This window comes from Plecotus auritus, assembly GCF_963455305.1.
Source record: "Plecotus auritus genome assembly, chromosome: 8".
Taxonomy (NCBI): domain Eukaryota; kingdom Metazoa; phylum Chordata; class Mammalia; order Chiroptera; family Vespertilionidae; genus Plecotus; species Plecotus auritus.
In genome coordinates this window covers 60,079,513-60,104,449 of record NC_137782.1, presented here as the reverse complement: position 1 = coordinate 60,104,449, position 24,937 = coordinate 60,079,513, and the positions used below count along the sequence as shown (strand labels likewise).

Here is a 24,937-nt window from a genome sequence, read left to right as displayed (position 1 = left end):
GTGGTTCTCACAACCACCCATTTCCTCTGACGGCATCACAGACCATCAAAGAGCCACCTTCCCCAAGTTCCTGTTTCCTGGGCAGAAGCGGCTGCCTTGTCATGATCCTGGAGGGAGAGGTTTTTTTCTGTCTTTACAGCTTGGTCTTGCCCAAGGAACACAAAACGGAGGCAAATGAGCAGGAGTTTCCAGGTTTACCCGATTATAATATTCACCTGAGGGGCTTGTTAGTCTCAGAATCCTGGGATCCTCCCACATTTGAATGCAAGTCACCAGAGGAGCAGCCTAGGACTCTGAATTTTAAACAGGTTAAGAGATCCCTGTGACTGGCAAGTCCGGGAAGCACTGCCTTGGAGTGATGTGCCCCAACCTTCCATGTGTATAGGAATCACCCAGGGATCTTGTTAAACAGCAGATTCAGGTAAGTGAGTCTGGGGTGGGTGGGGTTCAGATTCTGTATTGCTAACTACTCCCAGGTGACACCCATGTTGCTGGTCTGGGGACACTTTGAGTAGCAAGACCTTTGGGTAGCGCTTCTCCAAGTGTGGTCCCCAGACTGGCAGCCTCAGCATCATCCAGGAATTGTTAGACATGCACATTCTCGGGCCCTATCTCAGATCTACTGAATAAAGACTCGGTGGTGGGGCCAACAATCTCTCACAAGCCTCCCAGGTAACTCTGATGCACACCCCTCGCTTGGGAATCACTCAGCCGGGATAAAGAATCTCTGGTATAATGGCTTTTGATTATTGTTACCTTCAGTCACAGAAACGTAAATAAAATTCCCAGCTTGTTAAAATCTCAATAACCAAACCCACTTGCAGCCTTTCCATTAGGGGGCTTAGTGTTACTGCGGAGATTTTTTTTAAAACACCAAATGACCCACTGCTCTGATATAGCGGACTCCAGCTCAGATTATGCAGCTTCTGGGGGGACCTGGTCAGCTGGCGCACACTCCAGCTCAGGTTCTCCATTTCTGCTAGGCAAGGTTGGTCTGGCATGAATTCCGTGAGCACTTGACACGGAGAGCTGAAGGAGCCAGGGCGGAGGTGCACTCTGCTAGAGCCTAGATCCGACGCTGAGTAGCTTTGTGACCATTTCTCATCCATAAAATGGGACTAGCGTGTATCTCACTGGGCCAATAGAAGGAAACATATAGGAAGATGCTAAGGGCCCAGCCTGCAGTAGGTGCTCAATAAAAGGCCGAAAAAAATATGAAAATACATTGATTTTGGAAGAACTAGGAACTTTTTCTAGTGAGGTGACCTTGGCCAAATCACTTAACTCTCCTCAGCTGTTCTCTGTAAAACAATCCACTTTGCCTTGTGAACTGGATAAAATGATTTGGAAGAGAGCTTTTGAAAAAAATATGTATTTTTATTTATTTCAGAGAGGAAGGGAGGAGAGAGATAGCTGCTTCCTGCACTCCCCCGCATTGGGGATCAAGCCCACCACCGGGACATGTACCCTGGGAATCGACCTGTGACCTCCTGGTTCATAAGTCAATGCTCAACCACTGAGCCATGCCAGCCGGGCTGGAAGAGAGCTTTACACAATCATCACATATAGTACCCCTGGCCACTTTCCTTACCTCCCACAAAGCAGGCACCCAAGATTTTTTTGGACTGAACAGGAAGAAAGAAAATGAAAACGAGAAGAGGAAAGTGGGCAGTTAGGGCCAGTATGGTGCATTCGGTTAAGGCCTGACTCCAGGCACAAGGCTAAGGTGGGAAAGCAGGCAACCATCCCTGCCAAGTGGGGCCAAAAAGGCTGCAGCAGTGTGGGTTTTAAGAGGAACTGTCCATCAGACCTCCGCCAGCTCTGGAACTCTGTGTTGGCCTGCGATGTTGGGAACTCAGCTTGGTGACCTGTATCTGTCCGCGTGCATTTGTTTCATCTCCTCTACCAGAATGAGCAGGGTCCGAGTCATTTTACAAGTTTCTCCCACAGACATAGCAACCTTGCTGTAGTATGGCTGTAGCAGCTCCTGGATCATTCAAAATTAACCTGAGATGGTGGCCTCCTGAAATTATTCTTGTGGGTACAAAGAGAGCCATTTCCGGAGAAATACAGCCTGGTCTGTTAAAAACCAACAAGTGGTTGTAGATTATTGCTGAGGGGTGGCACTCAGCAACCCCACACAGACGGAACACCTTTCCAAGACCTCAGCTTCTCCTCCATCACAAACCATGGTTGGACTTCTCACGATTTTTGGTTTGGATAGAGGATGTGTGAGACAGACTTGGGCTTCTGCTACGACCTTAGGCAAATTATTTATCCCAAGACTTCATTTCTTCGCTGGTGGGATAATGATCAGGGATGTGGAAATGCCCAGCACAGAGCCCATATACAGTAACTTGGTCCCTCCCTGAGTCCCAGTGAGTGGCTTAGGAGAAATAAGACCAGCAGTTAGGTAACAATCAGACATATACAGCTTTATTTAATAATCTGTAAAAAGTCGTACTCTGGCCGAGGGACGCATTCCCTATCTTGGCAGGAAGCGAATACGACGAGGAAAAAGCCCCTTCCCAAGATTTGGAATTGTGCCGCCCTGTGTTTACATCTCGGTGCTCTCAACAGCTGGGCCCTGGCTGTGTGGCAGCTGGTTTCACCCTCCACCCAGCGAGACTCACATCACAGTAGACTGAACACAGTTTTACCTGGACAGGCTGCCTTACAGACTGACCCCTTCCCTCCTACAAAAGAGAGTTCGCAGAATTAAGAATCTTCCTGAGAAATGAGTTCTATCTCAACTTCACTTAGCTTCCATTAAGTGTGCTGCAAAAAAGACTATACTTATTAAATAGGATATTATGTTAATGCCAGTTCCTCTTCCCACTGCCATTTCCTCACCACCTACGTAATTTTCAGGCCACACCTCTCCCTTTTTAGAGGTGGAGAGTGATTCTCCATCTCAGACCTGGAGGCATTCCTTGCACATGTCTGGTAGTAGTATCAGACAGTTTTGCTCCAGCAGAGTGAATGCCTGGCATTTAGTTTTCAACCTTCCTGTTCTAGTAAGAGTCCAATAATTAAGCCACGCCCACTCCTTGGAAACTACTCCATGTTGCACCAGAACCTCATTATTCATGGGCTTCTAACAGTACATATCCCTCCCTTTTATTTATAGAATAGTGTATGAAAATTCATTTGGACAGGGGGAGGTGGCTGGGCACCCTGCCTGCTTCTCTATATAATAGGCTCCCTTCTATTGGTCACAATCAGTCAAGAGTCCAAAGAGTAATTATGATCGTCCACATTCCTCGGAGCTGCTCTCTTCAGAAGTCACCTTGCAAATCTTGTTGACCAATTTGGAACCAAAAGAGAATGTAGTAACCTACCCAATCTAGAAAGCTGTTCTGTATATTTCCCCTAAAAACACCATTGAAAATGCAAAAAAAAGGGTCCCTTTTTTGTTTGTTTTTTGTTTTGCAGAAGCTCTACAAGAAAGCATGTCTAAAACCACAGATCTACGCACACACGAACACAGACACGCGTGCTCACACACATACATCAGGATTAAAGAATCTTATCAGATATGTAGTTGGGAAAGCATGGAGAAAAGCTGGCAAGAGAAGATATGGAGATGTGATCAGTTAAAGATGTTGGAATGTTACAGTAATGGCATGGAAGTGGTTCCTGGTACATACAAAAAGGGGCGTGGGCAGGCAGAGAATGATAAATCCAGGATACCAGAGAGAAAGAGTCAGTGGTCATGCAGGAGTTAAAGATAGATGCCGGTTTGCTGGATGAAATGTTATATTGCGGAGTGGTCGTTTGAGGATGGACTTGCATGGTCCAGGGGAGAAGCATCTGCTTAGCAGGACACCTCCATGGTCTGGTGTCTGTCCAGAACATCAGGGGACTCAGAGGATTCTTGAGTTCCATCTGACTGATTGCTGGTGACAGACCGGCTGAAGGCACTTTCTCCAGAGCCGATACTACTTGAGGTTGAGTGGGTTCGTGATCGGACGAGTCGGGTCATGCTGGCAGATGGTACTGTAAAAAAGAACCAAGAGGACTAGAAGATGGAGCCCTGGTTAAACTCACTTAATACAGAAGTTTCACCAAAGGCTTTATATTTAGCTTTCCCAATCCATTTAAGGTGACACCCAGGACAAGATAAAGCCATCTTCACTTTGCATTACTTGCTCTAGGTGAGTAGCTATATGCAAGGCTGCTTTAATCCTCTAGATCTGGAATCTTAGTTGATTCTTGTCCACAGCAGAACAAGGAGAAACCTAAGTCCAGAGTATGCCTCTTAGCTATGCCCACACCATTCATAATGAATAGTTAAGGAGGAAGCTTTGGGAACCCACACAGGTAACCAAAACCTGTAGTGCATGCAAGAATAAACTAAAAAGAAAGACAAACCACACAAGTATGAAGGTGTTTCACAAACACAGTGCAAGCCCGATACAACAAGACTAACACCCATGTCCACAGGTTACCTTGCTACCTGGGGAGGAGACATGTAGGAAGGTGTGGGTTAGAGAGGGCTGGAGGGCCTGAAGCTGGTGGCTGCCTGAGCGGGAAGGGCTCTGAGGGTGGGTGTTTAACTCAGACTCCTGTTCTGCCACTGCTTTGAGCCTAAGGTCCTCCACTTGGCCAGAACAGGGCCTTACCTGGCATAACCTCTCTGCCTATCTTCCTGAAGCACCAGCCATTCCCTCCGGCTGTTACTTCAATGCTGGGGTCAAAAGATGCCATCACCGGCAGAAATTTCTAGGCACAGGTTCTGATGGTCCTATTTAGAATCAAGGCGGCCCTTTGATTCCTGCGTCTGGGAGTTAATACACGATCCAGTAGGTAATGGGGGAAAAGGGCCCTGCCTATAAGGTTTCAGTGCTCCTGTAACTTAACTTAGGATGATAAGAGGAAGCGCTATTACTAGTAAAACCCACCCCTTTCTTGCTTCCTGGGGGCCCAGGGCTAGACCTGCAAGCTAACACTCTGGGGCACAATGAACCACGTTCTATCAGGCTCTCACTGCACAGGAAAACTGCGGACATGCTGCAGGCAGCCAGTGCAGCCAGGAGAGCATGGCTGGGAGGCGGGAGCAGGGCCGGCACAGAGGAAGGTACCTGACTCGGTGCTCAGGTGACCGAGCTGCACATACGGGACTGGAAGCAGGTGGACACAGGAAAAGGCAGGTTAGTGACCTGTGAGTGCCAAGTGACAACCTCAGCTGCCTAGCAGACACTGACAGAATACTCTTAAGCCAAGGATTAAGTTTTTGTTTTTTGCTTTTTAAATATGTTTTTTAAAAAACGATGTTAGAGGTAAGAGGGAGTGAGAGAAACATTGATGTGAAGGAGAAACATCAATTGGCTGCTCCAGTACCTTCCCTACTGGGGATCAAGCCTGCAACCCAGGCATGTGTCCTGACCCTGAACAGAATCGGCAACCTTCTGGTGCATGGGATGACATGCAATCAACTGAGCTACATTGGCCAGAGTGCTAGGGTTGAAGTTTTATCTCAGACAGGTGAGGCTGATGGATGCTCTATAGAATCTCAGATGTTACTTCTCTCAACCAGTCAAAGTTATTAGTCTTCCCCTTCACTATAAACAGCCATCCCTGCTTTGGATTAGAAATGGGCTGGAAGGCCCAGCTGGTGTGGCTCAGTGGTTGAGCACTGACCTACGAACCAGGGGTCATGGTTTGATTCCCAGTCAGGGCACATGCCTGGGTTGTGGGCTCAATCCCCAGTAGGGAGCGTGTAAGAGGTAGCCGATTAATTATCCTCTCTCATCATTGATGTTTCTCTCTCTCCCTCTCTCCTCCCTTCCTCTCTGAAATCAATAAAAATATATTAAGAGGGAAAAAAAAAGAGAAAGAAATGGGCTGGAAGATCGACTGTTTTCTCGGAGAAGGATGAGAGAACTGGCTAGGAAAGGGGCTCCTGTCCCTCCCAGTGACCCAGAGGGACAGGTGTGGGCTTGGTTGGCAGTACGTCACAGACGGGATCACACAGCCACTCCAGACAACACATACATGCTCTGTCTGCCAGGTATCGGGGGCCCAGCTGCTGCCCAATGGCCATTATCCGCACTAATACCCAAAACAGGAGAAAACCACCCTCCTAGGTGAACAGCTCTGTACCTGGGCGGAAGAGTTTTTCTTAAAACTCCAAGAAAGGGGCAAGTGTGGATAGTCTGTGACAAATGAGAAAGCTCAGGGGTCTCACAATTCGAGATCAGGACAGTGGCACGTGCTATGGACACATCCTTTGACTCACTCTAAAATACTCTAAGTTCACCTCCTGCTGTGGAGCAGATTTACTTGAGGGCACTACTCTTTTCTTCTCTAGTCGCCCTTTTGTTTCTCTAGGCCAGCAGTCCCCAAGCGGTGGTCCGCGGACCACTGGTGGTCCGTGAGGTCAGAAAGGTTGGCGACCGCTGCTCTAGGCTAGGAGTCATTAACCAGCTGAGTTTAAACGCAAATCATAATTTCAGATTTACAGCTAGGCCAGCCTAAGCTTCAGTGGTTCAACGTGGGGGCTCTGCAATCAGACCGCCAGGGTTTGAACATGGCTCTGTGGCTGAACTGTTACACTCTGGGAAATGTGCTTAGCCCCTTTGAGCCTTAATTTCTTCTATAAAATAAGACTAATAGCAGAACTTACCTCTTAAGTTTATAAATACAGAGTGCCTGGTATATAGCCTCTAATTGCTTAATAAGTGTGTTAGCTTATCATACACACACACACACACACTGCAGAACTGTTTGGGTTTCTACTTGACTTCAGGCTGGCTAGCACAGAGAATTGTGGGTTCCCACAAGATGTCAAAATGATCCCAACACCAATAAATGTTTGCTAGATAGAAAATTGTATACTACTCACTGTATCCCATTCCCTGCAAAAAGTACTTGAAGGCCTCAGTGAGTTTCCCGGGCTAGGGTGACAAAATAAGAAGGCATTAATGTTTGTACAGGCAATGAGGCAGAGTCCAATAGTGCTTTAAAAAAAAAAAAATCTCCTTACCTGAACTACTTGGGGCAGTCCACCACAGTCTGCCATCTAAAAGAGGAAAAATATGTAAGTCAGCTGGAACTTACACTTAAGGGAAATGCTCTGAAAATCCACTAGTCCTTTAAAACAGGATAGGATTGAATTTTAGGTTCCTCAACTTAATGTTTAACTGCGTCCAAGTATACATCTCCTCAATGCACTCTTATACAAAGACTTATATTCTAGCAATGACCTGGTACATAAATCTGAAAATACTGTTACTTAATCAGTAAGGTGCAAAGCCTCGCTTTCAGGCCCACAGTGGGACTTTTCTGTTAGGGGTGGCGGTGAAGTTAACCACCACCATCAACCATGGTTCCACCTCCACCTGAAGGAATGTTACTCTCAGAGTCCTCAGTGTAACCCTAACTTCTCAGGGTTCCGTGTGTTCCAAGTTCCCTCTCAGCTGTATATTATATTTATCCCATGCCTAAGGGGATTCTCAAATCAGGAGCTGGCTCCAGCCGGTTTGGCTCAGTGGATAGAGTGCTGGCCTGTGGACCAAAAAGTCCCTAGGTTGCAGGTTCCGCCCTGGCCCTGGCTCTGGTCTGGGCACATGCAAGAGGCAACCAATTGATGTGTTTCTCTCACTTCGATGTTTCTCTGTCTTTCCATCTCTCTAAAAATCAATGGAAAAATGCCCTTGAGTAAGGATTAAAAAAATAAATTAAAAATCAGGTGCTGATGTGGATTCGGCCAACTCGCTTGGTCAGCCACTTTCCTGCTATAGCTAGATTTGGTGAGGCTGTCTCTCACTTCATTAATCTTTTTTTCTTTTTTAAAATGTTTTAGCTGATTTTTTTTTTTTTTTTTTTAGAGAGAGAAAGGAAGAGGAAGAGCAAAACATTGATCAGTTGCCTCCTGCATGCACCCCGACTGCGGATCAAACCTGCAACCTGGGTATGTGCCCTGACTGGGAATTGAACTGGCGACCTTTTGATGTACAAGATGACAACCAACCAACTGAGCCACACAGGTCAGGGCACTTCATAAATCTTTACATCTGATCATTCTCACTTGTGTAAGGATTTCTAGGGTTCTGTTAGCATGCACTGGAGTTACCTGGAGGACTCATTAAAACTCAGAATCTTGGGTTCCTGCTCTAGAGATTCTAGGGTGGGGTCAAGAATTTGCATTTGCAACAAACTCCCAGGTGATGCAGATTCTGTCAGTTTGCAGGGAATACTGTTTCTAGGGCATGATGGCCAACCAAGAGCCCACCCTCCTCCTTCCCCTGTTTTGCATTTGGTACTCAGACAGTATCCTATTCAGGCTGACTGGCATTTAAAAAAAAGATGTGAACCCCATGGTTTCTATTCACTAGCACCGTGGTCGGCAAACTGCGGCTTTGCGAGCCACATGCGGCTCTTTGGCCCCTTGAGTGTGGCTCTTCCACAAAATACCACGGCCTGGGCGAGTCTATTTTGAAGAAGTGGCGTTAGAAGAAGTTTAAGTTTAAAAAATTTGGCTCTCAAAAGAAATTTCAATCGTTGTACTGTTGATATTTGGCTCTGTTGACTAATGAGTTTGCCGACCACTGTACTAGCACAAAAACTTTCCTTAAGGGAGGGACTATTATTTAGCACATGGGATACTACAGACAGTAAAGAAATTTGGGGTTAATAAGGAATAGTCCCCTGAAAATTACAAGAATAAGAGCAGGAACAAACATGATTTAAGTATAAAACAGACCTAACTGGCACAGGTTATATTTTTATGATGTTTAGGAATCAAAATCTGATTAGAACCATAAATCAGTTGCCATATGCAGAGAAAGAATATTGGGAGAAACTATTTCCAAGCTTGACATCTATCAAATAGTTGGAGAGTCAGTTCACTCATGGGGTTGGAGATGGGCACTTTTGCCCACATCTATGGCTACTGCAGAGTTCACTTTTCTGTTTCTGGAGTATGGATTCAAACCTGCAGGGAGAAACTAATTTGAAACCACATACTTTAAAAACATTCATATTTTAGACTAGTTCATCAATCACCTGGGCCCCAGAACACTTAGTTTTGTCACCTCTGAGTATTAACCTCATGCTATATTTCCAGGAACTATGGGCTGCTTCTGGTGACAGCACTTCCTTTTCAATCACACTTCAAAGAGAAAGGGAAGAAAGCAGGTGTTTCAGGCTGAGAAGGCAGCAGTAAGCAACATAAAATCAGCACTCATATCTATAGTAATCCAAATTCGAACCAAAGGGTTAGTCCCTAAACATTACACTAGAGGTGCTAGAAAAAGCAAGAGTAATGTTCTTGCCTGGAGTTCAATCAAAAGGGGGAGAAACTTGATAGTAACCCTAAAAATTTAGTACATGAGCTGTTCTCTATTTGCCTAAAAGAGAGGTTATTGGGAGCTTGCTTTCTAATACAATAGGATTTAGCATATAAAGAATTTCTATCCATTATCTTAATTCTCACAAAATTAAATAATGCTTATCTATAATAATAAAAGCCTAAGCAACCATCACAACTGAACAGACGACCGAACAGGCTGCGTGGGGCGACCAGGCCAGCAGGGGGGTTAGTGAGGGGTGACCAAATGACTGAGCAGCAGGCTGCATGGGGTGACCAGGCCGGCAGGGGGATTAGTGAGGGGCGACCAAATGACTGAGCAGCAGGCTGCATGGGGTGACCAGGCCGGCAGGGGGGTTAGTGAGGGGTGACCAAATGACTGAGCAGCAGGCTGCATGGGGTGACCAGGCCAGCAGGGGGGTTAGTGAGGGGCGACCAAATGACTGAGCAGCAGGCTGCATGGGGTGACCAGGCCGGCAGGGGGATTAGTGAGGGGCGACCAAATGACTGAGCAGCAGGCTGCATGGGGTGACCAGGCCGGCAGGGGGGTTAGTGAGGGGCTACCAAACGAATGAGCAGCAGGCTGCATGGGGCAACCAGGCCGGCAGGGGGGTTAGTGAGGGGCAACCAAACAATCAAACAGCAGGCTGCATGGGGCAACCAGGCCTGCAGAGGGGGCAGTTGGGTGTGACCAGGCCGGCGGGGGGGGGGGGGGGGCAGTGAGGGGCAACCAGGCAGACGGGGGGGGGGGGGGATGGGCAATTGAAGGTGACCAGGCTGGCAGGAGGGGCAGAAAGGGGCAACCAGGCCGGCAGGAGGGGGCAGTTGGGGGTGACTAGGCTGTTAGGTGGGCAGTTGGGTGTGACCAGGCCGCCAGGGGGGGCAGTGAGGGGCAACCAGGCAGGCGGGGGGGAGCAATTGGAGGTGACCAGGCCGGCGGGGGCGGGGGGCAGAAAGGGGCAACCAGGCCGGCAGGGGGGGGCAGTAAGGGGCAACCAGGCCGGCAGGGGGGGCAGTTGGGGGTGACTAGGCCAGCAGGGGGGGCAGTTAGGGGCGTTCAGTCAGGTAGGCAGGTGAGCAGTTAGGAGCCAGTGGTCCTGGATTGTAAGAAGGATGTCTGACTGCTGGTTTAGGCCCCATCCTCAGGATCGGGCCTAAACTGTCAGTCGAACATCCCCCGAGGGGTCCCGAATTGGAGAGGGTTCAGGCTGGGCTGAGGGGACCCCCCATGCACAAATTTTGTGCACCGGGCCTCTAGTGAAGTATATAATGACACGGGAAGATGCTCATGTCAAAAACGTTGAGGAAAACAGGGCTAGCCTAGCTGGTTTGGCTCAGTGGATAGAGCGTCGGCCTGTAGACTGAAGGGCCCTGGGTTTGATTCTGGCCAAGGGCACATGCCCGGGTTGCAGCTCGATCCCCAGTAGGGGGTGTGCAGGAGGCAGCCAATCAATGATTCTCTCTCATCATTGATGTTTCTATCTCTCTATCCCTCTCCCTTCCTCTCTGAAATCAAAAATAAAAAACAACAACAGTGCTATAAATATCCTATAGTCTTAATGATCTAAAACTGTATAGGAAAAAGACATCAATATTTTTACCATAGGTTGCCTTTGGGTGGTGTAGGATCATGGATAATTTTTACTTACATTATTCTTTCTACTTTTCTCTATTGTCCAATTTTCTACAAGAATATATTAAGGAAATTTTTTCTTAAAAAAAAAAAAAAGAATAAGAGAATTTCAGAGAGCGAGAGAAAGAAGCTTTCCTTCTTTCTGGGCAACTATTCCAGAAATACAGTAATCTGAACCATGTATAAAATACTCTGATATGGTTGGCAATAAGGAAAGAAAATGTATTACCTTTAGCAAAGTTGTATTTATAGGATTCAGGCGAGAATTGCATTCAACCTAAAAAAAAGGAGAAAAATTTAGGAACTACTAGAAATAGAAGAACTAGCTTGGCATGAGAATGATCTTCCGGGATCAACAGCTCAGTCTGGAGGTGGCTGAATCGGCCTAAATAAATAAATGAATAAATGGGAGATATATTTATATGATGCTCTTTATATCTGACATTTCTGAATAGATCTAAAAATCTAGCTAATTTCACTACTGAATCAGTTACAAGTAGACTCTTTAAAGAATCACATGTTGAATTTAATTCCTTCTACCACCTTATATAACATGGGGCAAATTACCAACTTCTTTAAAAAGTAAACTGGACCTGTGGCCATGATCACCTGCTGTGGTCCTGATGGCTTCCCAGACAACTGACCCTGGCTGAGCCCTGTGCACCTCCTCTGTCCATTTCTTACCTTTGTCCTATGCTCTGGAGGTAGTGGGTTTGCCATTCCTTGCACCCAGACTCTTTTGTGCCTTAAGGTCTTTTTGGCTGTCTCATCTAAAGTTGAACCCTCTATGGTTTTTCTCTCACAACAGTCATCATAATAAACAATTATAACCTTGTGTATTTACATATTTGGTATCTTGTACTCCTGTATCCACAAAGGCAGGGACCTCAAAAAAATGTTTTGGGGAGATAATCTCTAGATTTAGCAATGTTTTCTGGCCAATCTGATCAACTGGATCCCTCACCTTTTACACATCTGCCAAGCACAGACATACAAAGCACTGTACACTGTTTGGAATCTAGTGTGGTGAAGACATAATACAAGGCAGAATGACATCACTTTAAAATTTCACAAGCGAGCTGAGTGAGTATAGAAGAATGACTAGACTTTCTGGAGATACAGTAGAAGTAGTGGGTGTTTGAAGGTTTCCAGAGTCAGGGGGGAGCATAAACAAAGACCCAGGGGACGTGAAGTGGATGAACAGAGCACGTGTAGTGCTTCAGGGACAAGAGTCTTATGAGGATTACGCAAGTGGGTTGAGACTGGAGAAGCAGACTGACGATTACCACGGAAGGCAAAGAGCCACGGCAGGTTTCTGAGGTGACGGGGTGTGAGCTGTTTAAAGAAAGTAACCAGCAGTGGCCTGTATGACGGATTGCAGAGGCAGAGAGACAGTTAGGTTTTGAAATTACCAAGGAAAGAACCAGTAATCCAGCTGAACTTTTGCTCTGGGCAGGTACATACAAAACGCTTATAAAATCAGGGGATGACTGAAAAGCTAGGATCATCAAATCAAAGTTTTTACTCTATACAAATAACAATACAGGCAGTGATAAATAAACATACTAGTTTACTACAGAATATGCATTAACCCTAAGGGGTAGAATTATTTATTTTAAAAATGTTTTTTATTAATTTTTGAGAGAGAGGAAGGTAGAGGGAGAGAGAAACATCAGTGAGTAAGAAACATTAATTGGCTGCCTCCTGCATGCTCTCCCACGGGGGACTGAGCCTGAAACCCGGGCATATGTCCTGACTAGGAACGGAACCGGTGACCTCTTGGTGCATGGGATAAAACTCAACCAACTGACCCACATCAGCCAGGATGAATTTTTTTTTAAAGAACTTTATTGATTTTAGAGAGAGGAAGGGAGTGGGAGAAAGAAACATCGATACATTGCCTCCTGCACACCAGGGATCAAACCTGCAACCTGGGTGTGTGCCCTGACCAGGAATCGAACCTGCCACCTTTTGGTGTGTGGGACAATGCTCCAACCAACTGAGCACAATGGCCAGGGCCTAAAAGGTAGGATTAAAACACTGCCAGGCACAGTGCTTAGCATACAGCAGATAGGCAATACGTATTTTCTAGAAGAATACACTCACAAGTCCAGTTTAATATAACAAATCATGCTTTCCTCTGGTTCAACAATCTGTAATTTCTATGTCTTTGTAAGAAGTCTCCATATCTGGTAGGCTAAGCACAATGGTTATTTTTTGACACGTTTACTCCCCAAATGCAGAGTCTCCATCTTACTCTTTTTTGTATTCTCTATAACATCAGGCAAATAAGAAAAGCTCAAAAAATGATTCTGAATGAATGTGAGCAAGAATAGCTAGTAACAGTGCTCACTTTGGCAGCACATATGCTAAAAACAATAGCTACCAACCGTGACCAGAACTTGTTTGAGTTTCTTCTTGCTCTTCCATGCATAGACAGGCCTCTCTGTTCTCTACCAGCTTGTGGGATTAAAGTGCTCTGCCTGGGGAGCTAGATCTGAATCTGTCTAGAACAGCATCTACTTTGTGGCACATATAGGGCTAGCAATGTTCTTCTCTATAAACATGAAAGGTGTGAGCCCCACCCACCAGGCTCTGAAGAGTGGTTAGAGCGTTGGCCCACTACACCAGAGTGGAGGGTTTGACTCTTGGTCAAGGGCTCATACTTGGGTTGCAGGTTCAATTCCCAGCCCCAGTCGGGGCACATGTAGGAGGCAAACAATCAATGTATCTATTGATGTGTCTCTCTCACATCAATGTTTCTCTCTCTCTCTCTCTCTCCCCCCCCCCATTCCCTCTCCTCCCTCCCTTCTACTCTCCCTCTCTCTCAAAAAAAAAAAAAAAAAATCAATGGAAAAAATATCCTCAATGAGGATTAACAATAAAAAAAAAGTATGAGCCCTGACTGGTGTAGCTCAGTTGGTTGAGCATCGTCCCCTGCAGCAGGTCACTGGTTCAATTCCTGGACAGGGCTCATGCCTGGGTTGCCAGCTCAATTCCCAGTAGGGGGCATGCAGGGAGGCAGCTGGTTGATGTTTCTCTTTCACAAAGATGTTTTTCTGTTATTCCCCCACTCTCTAAAATCAATAAAAAGATATATATATATAAAGTAGCCCTGGCCAGTTGCTCAGTGGTTAGTGTCAGCCCAAGGACTGAAGGGTCTTGGGTTCAATTCCTGGTCAAGGGTATGAATCTAGGTTGCAGGTTTGATCCCTGGACCTGGTTGGGGCACGTATGGGAGGCAACCAGTCAATATGTCTCTCACACATCAATGTTTCTCTCTCTCTCTCCCCCCCGCTTATCCCTTCTTCCCACTCTCTCTCTCTAAAGATCAATGGAAAAAATATCATAGGGTGAGGTTTAAAAAAAAAAAAATCAAAGGTGTGGAAATCAGAAAAGCGACCTTACCTTTATGAGCCAACCTAAAAAGCCTTGAAAACATTGGAAATGTTGCATAAAGTCTATGCAATTTAAAAAAGACAAAAGCCCTAGCCAGTTTGGCTCAGTAGATAGAGCAATGACCTGTGGACTGAAGGGTCCTGGGTTCGATTCCGGTCAAGGGCATATGCCTGGGTTGCGGGCTCAGTCCCCAGTAGGGGGCATGCAGGAGGCAGCCGATCAGTGATTCTCTCTCATCACTGATGTGTCTATCTCTTCCTCTCCCTTCCTCTTTGAAATAAAAAATATATTAAAAAATAAAAATAAAAAAGACAAATAATTCAGCATTATTAGGGAATTCTAATTAAGGGTATTTTCTTTTAAAAATATATTTTATTGATTTTTTTACAGAGAGGAAGGGAGAGGGATAGTTAGAAACATCAATGAGGGAGAAACATAGATCAGCTGCCTCCTGCACACCTCCTACTGGGGATGTGCCCACAACCAAGGTACATGCCCTTGACTGGAATCGAACCTGGGGTCCTTCAGTCCGCAGGCCGATGCTCTATCCACTGAGCCAAACCAGTTAGGGCTAGGATATTTTCTAAAAACAACACTATTTTTGTTTTAAGTACACATTTATGAAAAAAATGTGTTTCTAAATCCTCACCTGAGGATATATTTATTGATTTTAGAGAGAGGAAGGGGGAGGGAGAGAGAAACATCAATCATCAATGTGAGAAATATAGATTGGCTGCCTCTTGTACTCGCCCCAACCAGGGATGAAACCCAAAGCCTAGGTATGTGCCCTAACCACGAATCAAACCCATGCCCTTCCAGTGTACAGGACAATGGTCCAATCAAGCCACACCAGCCAGGGTGGAAAAATGTTCTTGATAGATGTTTTCACAGAACCTATCTCTACCTTTTCGGCCAGAAAAAACTGACCTTCTTGGTGAACTGAGATCATCACTATAATTTTACTAGGGGCCCAGTGCACAAATTCGTGTATGGGTTGGGTCCAGTCGGCCCGCCCCCCGATGGTGTGTGTGTGGGCGGCAGGGGTCTACTGGGGGCGGGGCCTGCTGGGGGGAGGGGCAGTTGGCCAGCCGCCCGCCCCCCCCACCTGGTCAAACTCCCAGTTGAACTCCCTGTCGAAGGGACAATTTGTATATTAGCCTTTTATTAGATAGGATTACCTTTTGGGGGAAATTTTTTTTTTTTTTGGATGTGAGGGTCAGCTGCCTATGTGCTCAAGCCATGCCATATATTTTATATGAGAGATAGACTGTTTTACAGGGCAATACAGGGAGATGTGAATATAATCTATCATCAACTATATCTCACCCTATAAACACTCCCTCTCTCAGCCCCACCTTTTTTGCCTATGTATACACTCCTGATGAGTTATTAGGTTCCCTTTCTAAAAAGCCTTACTCCCTAACATTTTCCTCTAAAAAGGGCAAAAGTGAAGGCTGCCAAAGAAAGCCAGGTAACTTCACACAGGTACTTTAAGTTATATATGCTGTGGGAAACACAAGCAAATGCTAACAGACATGAAAAACTGTCACTTCATTTGTAACCAAAGAAGTGCAAATTAATTAACCTACCAATTAACTAATAGAATTTAAAAATCTAGTGCTGGACAGGCATTCTCAAACATTGCTGGTGGCAACACACTGATGAGTCCTTTTTGGAAAGGAATCTGGCAAAATATATCAAAAATCTTACAAAGGTTTATGAAACACTTCTGGATAGCCATCCCAGGAAAATCAAAGATTCAGGCAGATTTTATAAAGATGTTCAACAGCAACATATTAATGGGACAAAATCAGAAATAATCAACAGGAGAATGAGGTTAAATAAACAAAGGTACATTTATAAGACTGAATTATACAGATATACTGACTTTATACTATGAGAAAATGCTATCAATAGTATTAAGTAATCAAGTCCCAACACCTTTAAAGTAAAAAAACTTATTTAAAATAAAAATTTGCCTTTAGGTAACTGGATCATGATTTTTCCTCAAATTCTTCTATTTTCCATTTTTTTCATATTTTCTGCAATGAGCATATATTATTTTTAACAACATGCTATGTGCTTAAGAAGGAGGTAGAGAAAAGCATACAGGCTCCAGCAGCCTTCCAGCCTGCTGATTCAGTTCCAGATTTATGGTGGCTGTAGAACACCGAGGCTGCTAGCAATCTGACTATAAGCAAATAGTGTTTAGTTGAACTACTTGACACAAAGTGAACTGATCCCTTCTGATGAAACCTAGTGATCAAGGAGGAATTCATTTATAACAAAGAGCAAGAACTTATATTTGTAATCAGAAATAACAAAAACTAGTATTTACAAACTGTTCCTAGCACATCAGCAGTGTGCTATATACATTTTATTACATTTTAATCTCATTCATCTTCACAACATCAGGACATACTTACCACAGCCTCAACTGCGGGTGAATTGTCCCCTACCACCAATAAAGTGGAACACCTGCAGAAAGCCAAAATAAGAGGCGACACTCAGCAAGCAGAACATAAGCTCCACTGAACCCTGAATTTGTCTATGAAAGGCAAAGATATCCAGCAATTTAGAGGGGAAACTGAGGGACTTACTTTTTTAAAATTTATTTTTATTTTATTTATTTATTTTTATTAAGGTATTGTATGTGTACATATCTTACCATTGCCGCCCCCCCCCCCCCCCCACTCGGAGGGACTTACTTTAAAGTCTTTGATTTGTTATCGTTTTGGCCCAGCATGGGTCTTTCAATCTCCAGGTCTCTGCGTCTAGAGAAACAAAGGAAGCAATGCCCTTTTTCAGGTAAAATCATGACAACTCAGGTTATTTCCTGGTCATGAAAACCAAAATATTTCAGGGAATGTAAAAACTATCTCTCTTTCACACCTGATGAGGGAAGGGGCCTTTATGTGGTTTGTTCACAAGTAGCCATCCTGAATGGTAGAGCAGGAACAAGGTTCCTAGCTCAACCCTGAAGGACTAAGTGGGATGCTAAAGGAGGCAACTGTAAAACTCAACAGGAACGCTACTGAAATCCTCAAGTCCTAAGGGCACTTAATTTTCCAACTTGTTTATAAAAGAATAAATTCCTTTTAAGAGAAGGGATTTTTTTTTTGGACGGGGGGAAACGTTTTCCTTGTAACTAACATAATTATTGACTAAAAAGAATGAGGTTCTGTTCATGTGTTACTTCTACAAGATGTCAGCAAAGAGAAACTGAATCAAGGCCCAAGATTCTATTATTTGTCCCCCCAACATGCACTTTTCTGTGCTACCTCAAATTGTGTGTTTTTATGTGTGTACATGACTTTAGGTACTTTTAATCTCAAAACACCTAAAAACAACTGGTACTTGAACTTGCACAAAACAGCTTTCAGTTCATTCATTCTTCTTGATAGATGTTTTCCTGTCTAAAAGCCCTTCGTGTTCTATTGTGGTAGGTAAAACAGCACAAAAACAATCCCATCACACATTAGAAGAAGCAGTTCATTTCCCCTTTCCCTCCCCCTAAAAGTCCATTATGTTTTTAGACCTGGTCTGCATTTAAGTAAATAGGAAACAACTGTACCCGTTATAAGAACACAGGAAGAGCTGTAGGTTTTCTTGGTTGATATCTTGGGCAATATGCAGTCTGTAGGTTTGAATCAGGTCCAGGTTGGCCTGTAACTCTTCCTAGAACAATGGAAAGACGCAGTAAACTTCTGAGTTACAGTATAAGCCTCCTGTGTTTGGTTTGCAATATCAATGTCCGAAACCAAATCTCCCTGTCTGATATTTGTATCAGACTGGTTCAGTGCCACATTCTGTGTTGGATGAGGGCACCAAAGGATCTGTGATGGAAAAGGATGGTAGCCAACTCTAGGTCAAGCGCAAAAACTTGGGAATATGCTGACTAACACCACCTTCCGCTCAGTGGAAAACTGCCCTAGATTTGGATTTAAGTACTATCTGTGGAACTCAGGTCACCTAACCTTTCTGAACCTATTTCCTTATTTGTGTTTTTTTCATGTTGTGCCATTTCTCATAAAAACAGAGACAGTATCTGTAAAATGAAGATAATAACCAGTTACAGGGCTGCTTTAAGGATTATATAAGAAAAGTTATATGAACTGTAAAGTTAAAATAAATGGAAAGTAACATTTCTCTTAATAGCCATAAATCTGCATAATTTACCTATATCTTAACTGACATAACCAGTATATTACTATTTATATGCTATCATTTAATAATATACATTATAGAGTAATATATTACATTCCATTTGATATCTTACTAAGTCAATTTATAATTTAATCTTATTACCAACACTATTAATGGTATAAAACTCAAAAGAAACAAAATGGCATACACAGTAAGAAGTGAGTCTCCCTCCCTACCACCCATTGCCCAGTGGTCCTCTTGCTGGCCTTCTCGGAGACCATCAGAACAAGTTGCCAGATTCTTGGGTACAGAAGCATATATGTACATATGTGTACGTACACACACACACACACACACACACACACACACACACACACACACACACCAGTAAGCAGTTTTAAGCAGAGGGAAAATGTTTGTATTAGAGGGAAAAAATGCATCAGGAATAGCAAGAGAATCACTTAATCTAGGGCAGTGTGTCACGGTCACCAGCAATCCTTGGGAGAGAGATAGAGATAAAGACAACATTTGTTTGCCTTCTCACTGTCATATGGGTGAAGTGAGCCAAGAATACAGTTGGAAACTGACCAAATGGATCAGTCTACCTGAAGCTGAACTGCACTGGAATCACTCCAAGGAAACTTGGTCAATACTAAAGGTATTATAGTAAGAAAAGTAAACAGTAAATGAAGCACACAATAATTAGAGATGAAATTATCTCCAGCTCCCCTTTGAAGGTCTGGAGAGGAACTTGAGTAGCAAAGTTGGAGATAAAAAAGGGAAGAAATGATACTGATATAAAAGAAGTAAAACTGGCTTAAGTGCTAACAGAACTTCTTAGGCAAAGCTGTTATGTATAAATTGACCTCCACCCACCCACCTTTTAAAAAAACACAAATTGTTAGACTTATTATTTTACACACTGCTTTTCCACTTAAAAGTATGGCAGGGGTCATTCCTTATTAGGACATTTGGAGCTGTCTCATTTATAAATGCTACCTGTTTCCCCACAGGCCTGGCTAGTACAAACAATCACTCTTTAATTTTTGCTAATATGATAGATTAAAAAAGGGGGTATCACTGTGGTTTTTTTCTATTAGTGAAGATGAGATTATTCATGTTTAAAAACCTTATTTGTTTCCATTTCAAAGCAATACCAACATTCGCTTACTTGAATTTTAAATGAACTATTCAGCCTTGTGACAACCCATTGCCTATGACCTTACACGTTTTTAATTAAACACACATTATGTATGTGCCCAGCCGGCGTGGTCCAGTGGTAGAACCTCAACCTATGAACCAGGAGGTCATGGTTTGATTCCTGATCAGGGCACATGCCCGGATTGTGGGCTCTATCCCCAGTGTGGGGCATGAAGGAGGCAGCCAATCAATGATTCTCTTTCATCATTGATGTTTCTATCTCTCTTCCTCTCCCTTCCTCTCTGAAATAAATAAAAATATTAAAATAAAATACAGTTTAAATACACATTATGTATATATTGTGAGGATGTTCCTGCTTTACAGAAATTATTAAAATTCTGGTCTTGCCCTAACCGGTTTGGCTCAGTGGATAGAGCATCGGCCTGCGGACTGAAGGGTCCCAGGTTCGATTCCGGTCAAGGGCATGTACCTTGGTTGCAGGCACATCCCCAGTAGGGAGTGTGCAGGAGGCAGCTGATTGATGTCTCTCATCGATGTTTCTAACTCTCTATCCCTCTCCCTTCCTCTCTGTGAAAATCAATAAAATATATTAAAAAAATTTTTTTAAATTCTGGTCTTAGCTTTCCCTATTTAAAACAGTGTTCCTAACATATTCAAATGAAAGCCTCAAAGCCTCATTCTTCCATGCCAGGCACTGTTAGAAGACCTTAGAAGTAACTGCTTTCCCTAATCAACTGCTCACAGGTATCCTAGAAGTCTGGCCCCAGGTTACTTAACACCCCCTGAATATGTCTTATAATTTCTTTCTTATTACTTTTGAGCAAACTATTCCCACTTCTGGAATGATCTCCTTCCTTCCCAAATCTAAAATGTTGAATTTTATCCACCCTTCAAGACCCAGCTGGGATACTTTCTCTACATTGAAGCCCTCCCTGATCCCAAAATCAGAAGTAAACCTCTCCTGCCTTTGAATTACTCAGGTGCCTCACACTGCCTCTCATTAAGGAACCCTGGGATGGTAGAAAGAGAAAAAGGTCAGATTCAGGCACACCTGGCTTCAAGTCTCCTCCTAATATGTTACTAGCTGCTAACCTTGTGTAAACCAATTCATTCTTCATCTGTAAAGTGGGAATAATACAATACCCATTATGAGATTACTAGACTGAATTTATTAATGTAGATGAAACATCTGAAATTTGAAGGTGCTCAATGAAATGTAGATCTTACTACTTATCCTTTTTTACCCATGCTATAATAGTATATGTGTGTGTGTGTGTGTGTGTGTGTGTGTGTATGTATATATATATCCTCTTCCCACAGGGTAAACTCCTGGAGAACAAGGGCCATATCTTATACACCTCTGTCTACCCCAGTGCACTAAGAATAGAATTTTGTGAAGTCTGTGAACTGGTTTTTAAAGTCTACAGTCAAAACCAAACATGCTATGTCTTCAGGAAAGTAACTACACTACCCACCATTATGTAGTGCAAAGATCATGATATTTGAGAATTCTAATTAAAGATGTTGGATTAAAATACAGCTTTACTCCTTTAAGAAAAATAAAAAAATTTTCTATCATAAACTCATAAGAACAAATAGGAAAAGTGAAAACAGCAATAACATTTTGAAAGTGGGAAAGCAGAAGGAAAACTAATCACTCATTTAGCAGACTCGATTAAAAATCCTAGAAGAAAACACAGGCAGTAAAATCGTAGACATCTCACATAAGCAGAATTTTCGCTGATACATCTCCTAGGGCCGTGGTTGGCAAACTGCGGCTTGCGAGCCACATGCGGCTCTTTGGCCCCTTGAGTGTGGCTCTTCCACAAAATACCATGGCCTGGGCAAGTCTATTTTGAAGAAGTGGCGTTAGAAGAAGTTTAAGTTTAAAAAATTTGGCTCTCAAAAGAATTTTCAATCGTTGTACTGTTGATATTTGGCTCTGTTGACTAAAGAGTTTGCCGACCACTGTCCTAGGGCAAGAGAAAAATAGAAAAAAATAAACAAATGGGACTACATCAAACTAAAAAGCTTCTGCACAGCAAAAGAAACCAGCATTAAAATGAAGAGGGAGAACCAAGATGGTGGTGTAGGTAAACACCTGTACTTGCTGCCTCCCACAACCACATCAAAATTGCAACTAAAATACAGAACAACTGTCATTCAGAACTGCCTGAAGTCTGGCTGAATGGAAGTCCTAGAAAAGAAGAAAGTGCATTGCCCTAGCTGGTTTGGCTCAGTGGATAGAGCATCAGCCTGTGGACTAAAGGGTCCCGGGTTCAACTCTGGTCAAGGTCACATGCCTGGGTTGCAGGCTCGATCCACAATAGGGGGTGTGCAAGAGGTAGCCAATCAATGATTCTCTCTCATCACTGATGTTTCTATCTCTCTCTCTCCTTCTCCTTTCCTCTCTGAAATCAATAAAAATAAAAATATTTTTTTTTAAAAAAAGTGCATTGAGATGGTTGGAGAGGCAGAGGTATGGAACAGGTTGGTCCGACACCCACATGTGGCATTTCTTTAATCAGAAGGGTTATCTCCAAGGCCTCCCATGAAAAGCAGGGGTCCCAGCCCCACACCAGACCCCAAGCCCAGGGTTCCAGAGCTGGGAAGAGAAGTCCCCATAAACTTCGGGCTGTAAAAGCCAGCTGGGATTATGGTTGAGTGACATGGAGGCTGCTGGATTCCCAGGTATTCCTCTTAAAGGGCTGGCACACAAACTTACACTGTCCAGCTTCCTCTGAGTTCCAGTGCTGGGTGGTGGCTTTGGGGGAATTCAGGGACATATGGGGAGGAAATGGACTGTGTGGCATCTGGGCAGGAACTCAGGGAGGCAGCTTTCTCCCAGACAGGGGTGCACGCAGGGTCACTGTTCCTGTGCTGGGACTTCCCAGTCACAGAGCTGCCATCAGAGTAGCCCACACTGTTCTCTGCCCTGGTGATTCCCTGACACCTGGCCACATTCAATTTGCAGCCCTACCCAAGCTGTTTGCAGCCGCTTTTCCAGATGAATGGATGTCCTGGGTCAGATTTCAGACTTTGCTAAAATCTCTTAAACAAGCAGCAGCTGGAGTCAGCATACCTCAAACCTATCAATAGAAGACCCAAGATCCAGCAGTAGCACCAGCCTGCCTTGCTTCACAGATGGGCCTCACCTGGGCACTTCCTATCCCAATACAAATAGCAGCAACCTGCAGATCTTTCTGTAGCTCCTGCCAGGTGGCCTTAGGCAGTGGCTGACTTTGCACCTCTCAGGAGGCCTGAGCCAGTGCACACAGTGGATAGCTTCAGGCCATAGCAGATTACAATTCTACACATCCACAAGTGACACATGCAAGGGGAAGACTTAGTGAGCACCAAAGCACCACTGAAGCAAGTCCTGTTCCATTGGGGTGTCTCCTGCATAGCATCTCTTCCATTGTAGATGCAGCTGGTCCTCACAGCCAATTGGCCTGGAGGCCAATTCCTCCCAGTGACGCCAATAGCAACCAAGGCTCAACTATAACAAGACTATGCACACAGCCCATATAGGGGCGTACCTAGAGTGCCCAGCTCAGGTGACTGTGGAGGTTGAGCCACTGGGTCCTACAGGACTCCTATTTCACAAGACTGCCCTACCAATTCCAGGAGAATTAACAGCTCTACCTAATACATATAAATAAACACAGGGAAGCAGTCAAAATGCGGAGACAAAGAAATATGTTGCAAATGAAAGAAATGGAAGTAAGCAAGCTACTGGATACAGAGTTCAAAACAATTGTTATAAGGTTAATCAAGGATCTTAATGAGAGCTTCAAGGGATTTAGTAAGACTTTCCAGGATCTAAGTGAGAATGTCAAAGACATATAAAAAAGACCAGTCAGAAATTAAGCATACACTAACTGAAATAAAGAATAATTTACATGTCCTAGCTAGCTTGGCTCAGTGGATAGAGCATTGGCCTTCAGACTGAAGAGTCCTGAGTCCAAGCCTGATTCCAGTCCAGAGCACATGCCCAGATTATGGGCTCGATCCCCAGTAGGGGGCGTGCAGGAGGCAGCCAATCAATGATTCTCTCTCATCATTGATGTTTCATCTCTTCCTCTCCCTTCCTCTCTGAAATCAATAAAAATATATTTAGAAAAAAGAATAATTTACAGGGATTCAATAGTAGAGGATTCCAAGAATCAAATCAATGATTTGGAATATGCGAAAGCAAAAAACACCCAATCAGAAGAGCAAAAAGAAAAAAGAATCCAAAAATATGAAGACAGTGTAAGGAGTCTCTGGGACAACTTCAAGTGTACTAACGTTCACATTATGGGGGTACCAGAAGGAGAAGAGAGAGAGCAAGATATTGAAAATCTATTTGAAGAAAAAAATGACAGAAAACTTCCCCTATTTAGTAAAATAAATAGACTTACATGTCCAGGAAGCACAGAGAGCCCCAAACAAGAAGAACCCAAAGAGGCCCACACCAAGACACATTTTAATTAAAACTAAAGGCTTGGTACACGAAATTCATGCACTCGGGGGCGGGGCGGGGGGTCCCCTCAGCCCGGCCTGCACCCTCTCGCAGTCCGGGAGCCCTCAGGGGATGTCCAACTGACAGCTTAGCTAAGGATGTCTGACTGACAGCTTAGGCCTGCGAGGAGCGGGCATAAGCCGTCAGTTGGACATCCTTAGTGCTGCTGCGGAGGCGAGAGGCTCCCACCACTGCTGAGCAGTGCACTCCTGTGGGAGGGCACTGACCACTAGGGGGCAGCTCCAGCATTGAGCATCTGCCCCCTGGTGGTCAGTGCGCATCATAATGACAGGTCATTCCACAGTTTGGTCGATTTGCATGTTAACCTTTTTATTATATAGGAGGCCAAGGAGAGACTCTTAAAAGCAGCAAGAGAAAAGCAGTTAGTTGCCTACAAGGGAGTGCCCATACAAATGTCGGCTGATTTCTCAACAGAAACTTTGTAGGCCAGAAGGGAGTGGAAAGAAATATTTGAAGTGCCCAGTCAGCATAACTTAGTGGTTGAGTGTCAACCTTTGAACCAGTAGGTCATGGTTCAATTCCCAGTTAGGGCACATGCCCAGGTTGAGGGCTCAGTCCCCAGTATGGGGCGGGCATCAATCATTGATGTTTCTATCTCTCTCTCCCTCTCCCTTCCTCTATAAAATCATTAAAAATATATTTAAAAAAAAATGGACAAATGACTGGAATAGACACTTCTCAAAAGAGGACATACAGATGGCCAAGAGACATATGAAAAAATGCTCAATGTCACTAATCATCAGAGAAATGCAAATTAAAA

At 44.1% G+C, this 24,937-nt stretch overlaps 1 protein-coding gene across 4 annotated transcripts in view; it reads right to left on the bottom strand.

Moving 5' to 3' along the window:
* Positions 1 to 2,414: 2,414 nt before the first annotated feature.
* The window catches only part of NDRG3 (NDRG family member 3), an 82,421-nt gene continuing 59,898 nt past the window's right edge, over positions 2,415 to 24,937 (bottom strand). For 2 of the 4 annotated variants that reach the window (XM_080686238.1, XM_080686239.1), the window contains exons 10-17: positions 17,920 to 18,023; positions 17,054 to 17,119; positions 16,772 to 16,823; positions 11,176 to 11,223; positions 6,989 to 7,024; positions 6,848 to 6,899; positions 5,085 to 5,123; positions 2,415 to 3,999 (exon numbers count right to left, since the gene is read on the bottom strand). In XM_080686238.1, the coding sequence (XP_080542364.1) occupies positions 3,818 to 3,999; positions 5,085 to 5,123; positions 6,848 to 6,899; positions 6,989 to 7,024; positions 11,176 to 11,223; positions 16,772 to 16,823; positions 17,054 to 17,119; positions 17,920 to 18,023 (579 nt within the window). In that variant the 3' untranslated portion in view covers positions 2,415 to 3,817. The remainder of the gene's footprint in view (positions 4,000 to 5,084; positions 5,124 to 6,847; positions 6,900 to 6,988; positions 7,025 to 11,175; positions 11,224 to 16,771; positions 16,824 to 17,053; positions 17,120 to 17,919; positions 18,024 to 24,937) is intronic. The other 2 variants (XM_080686240.1, XM_080686241.1) reach the window with 1 other exon arrangement.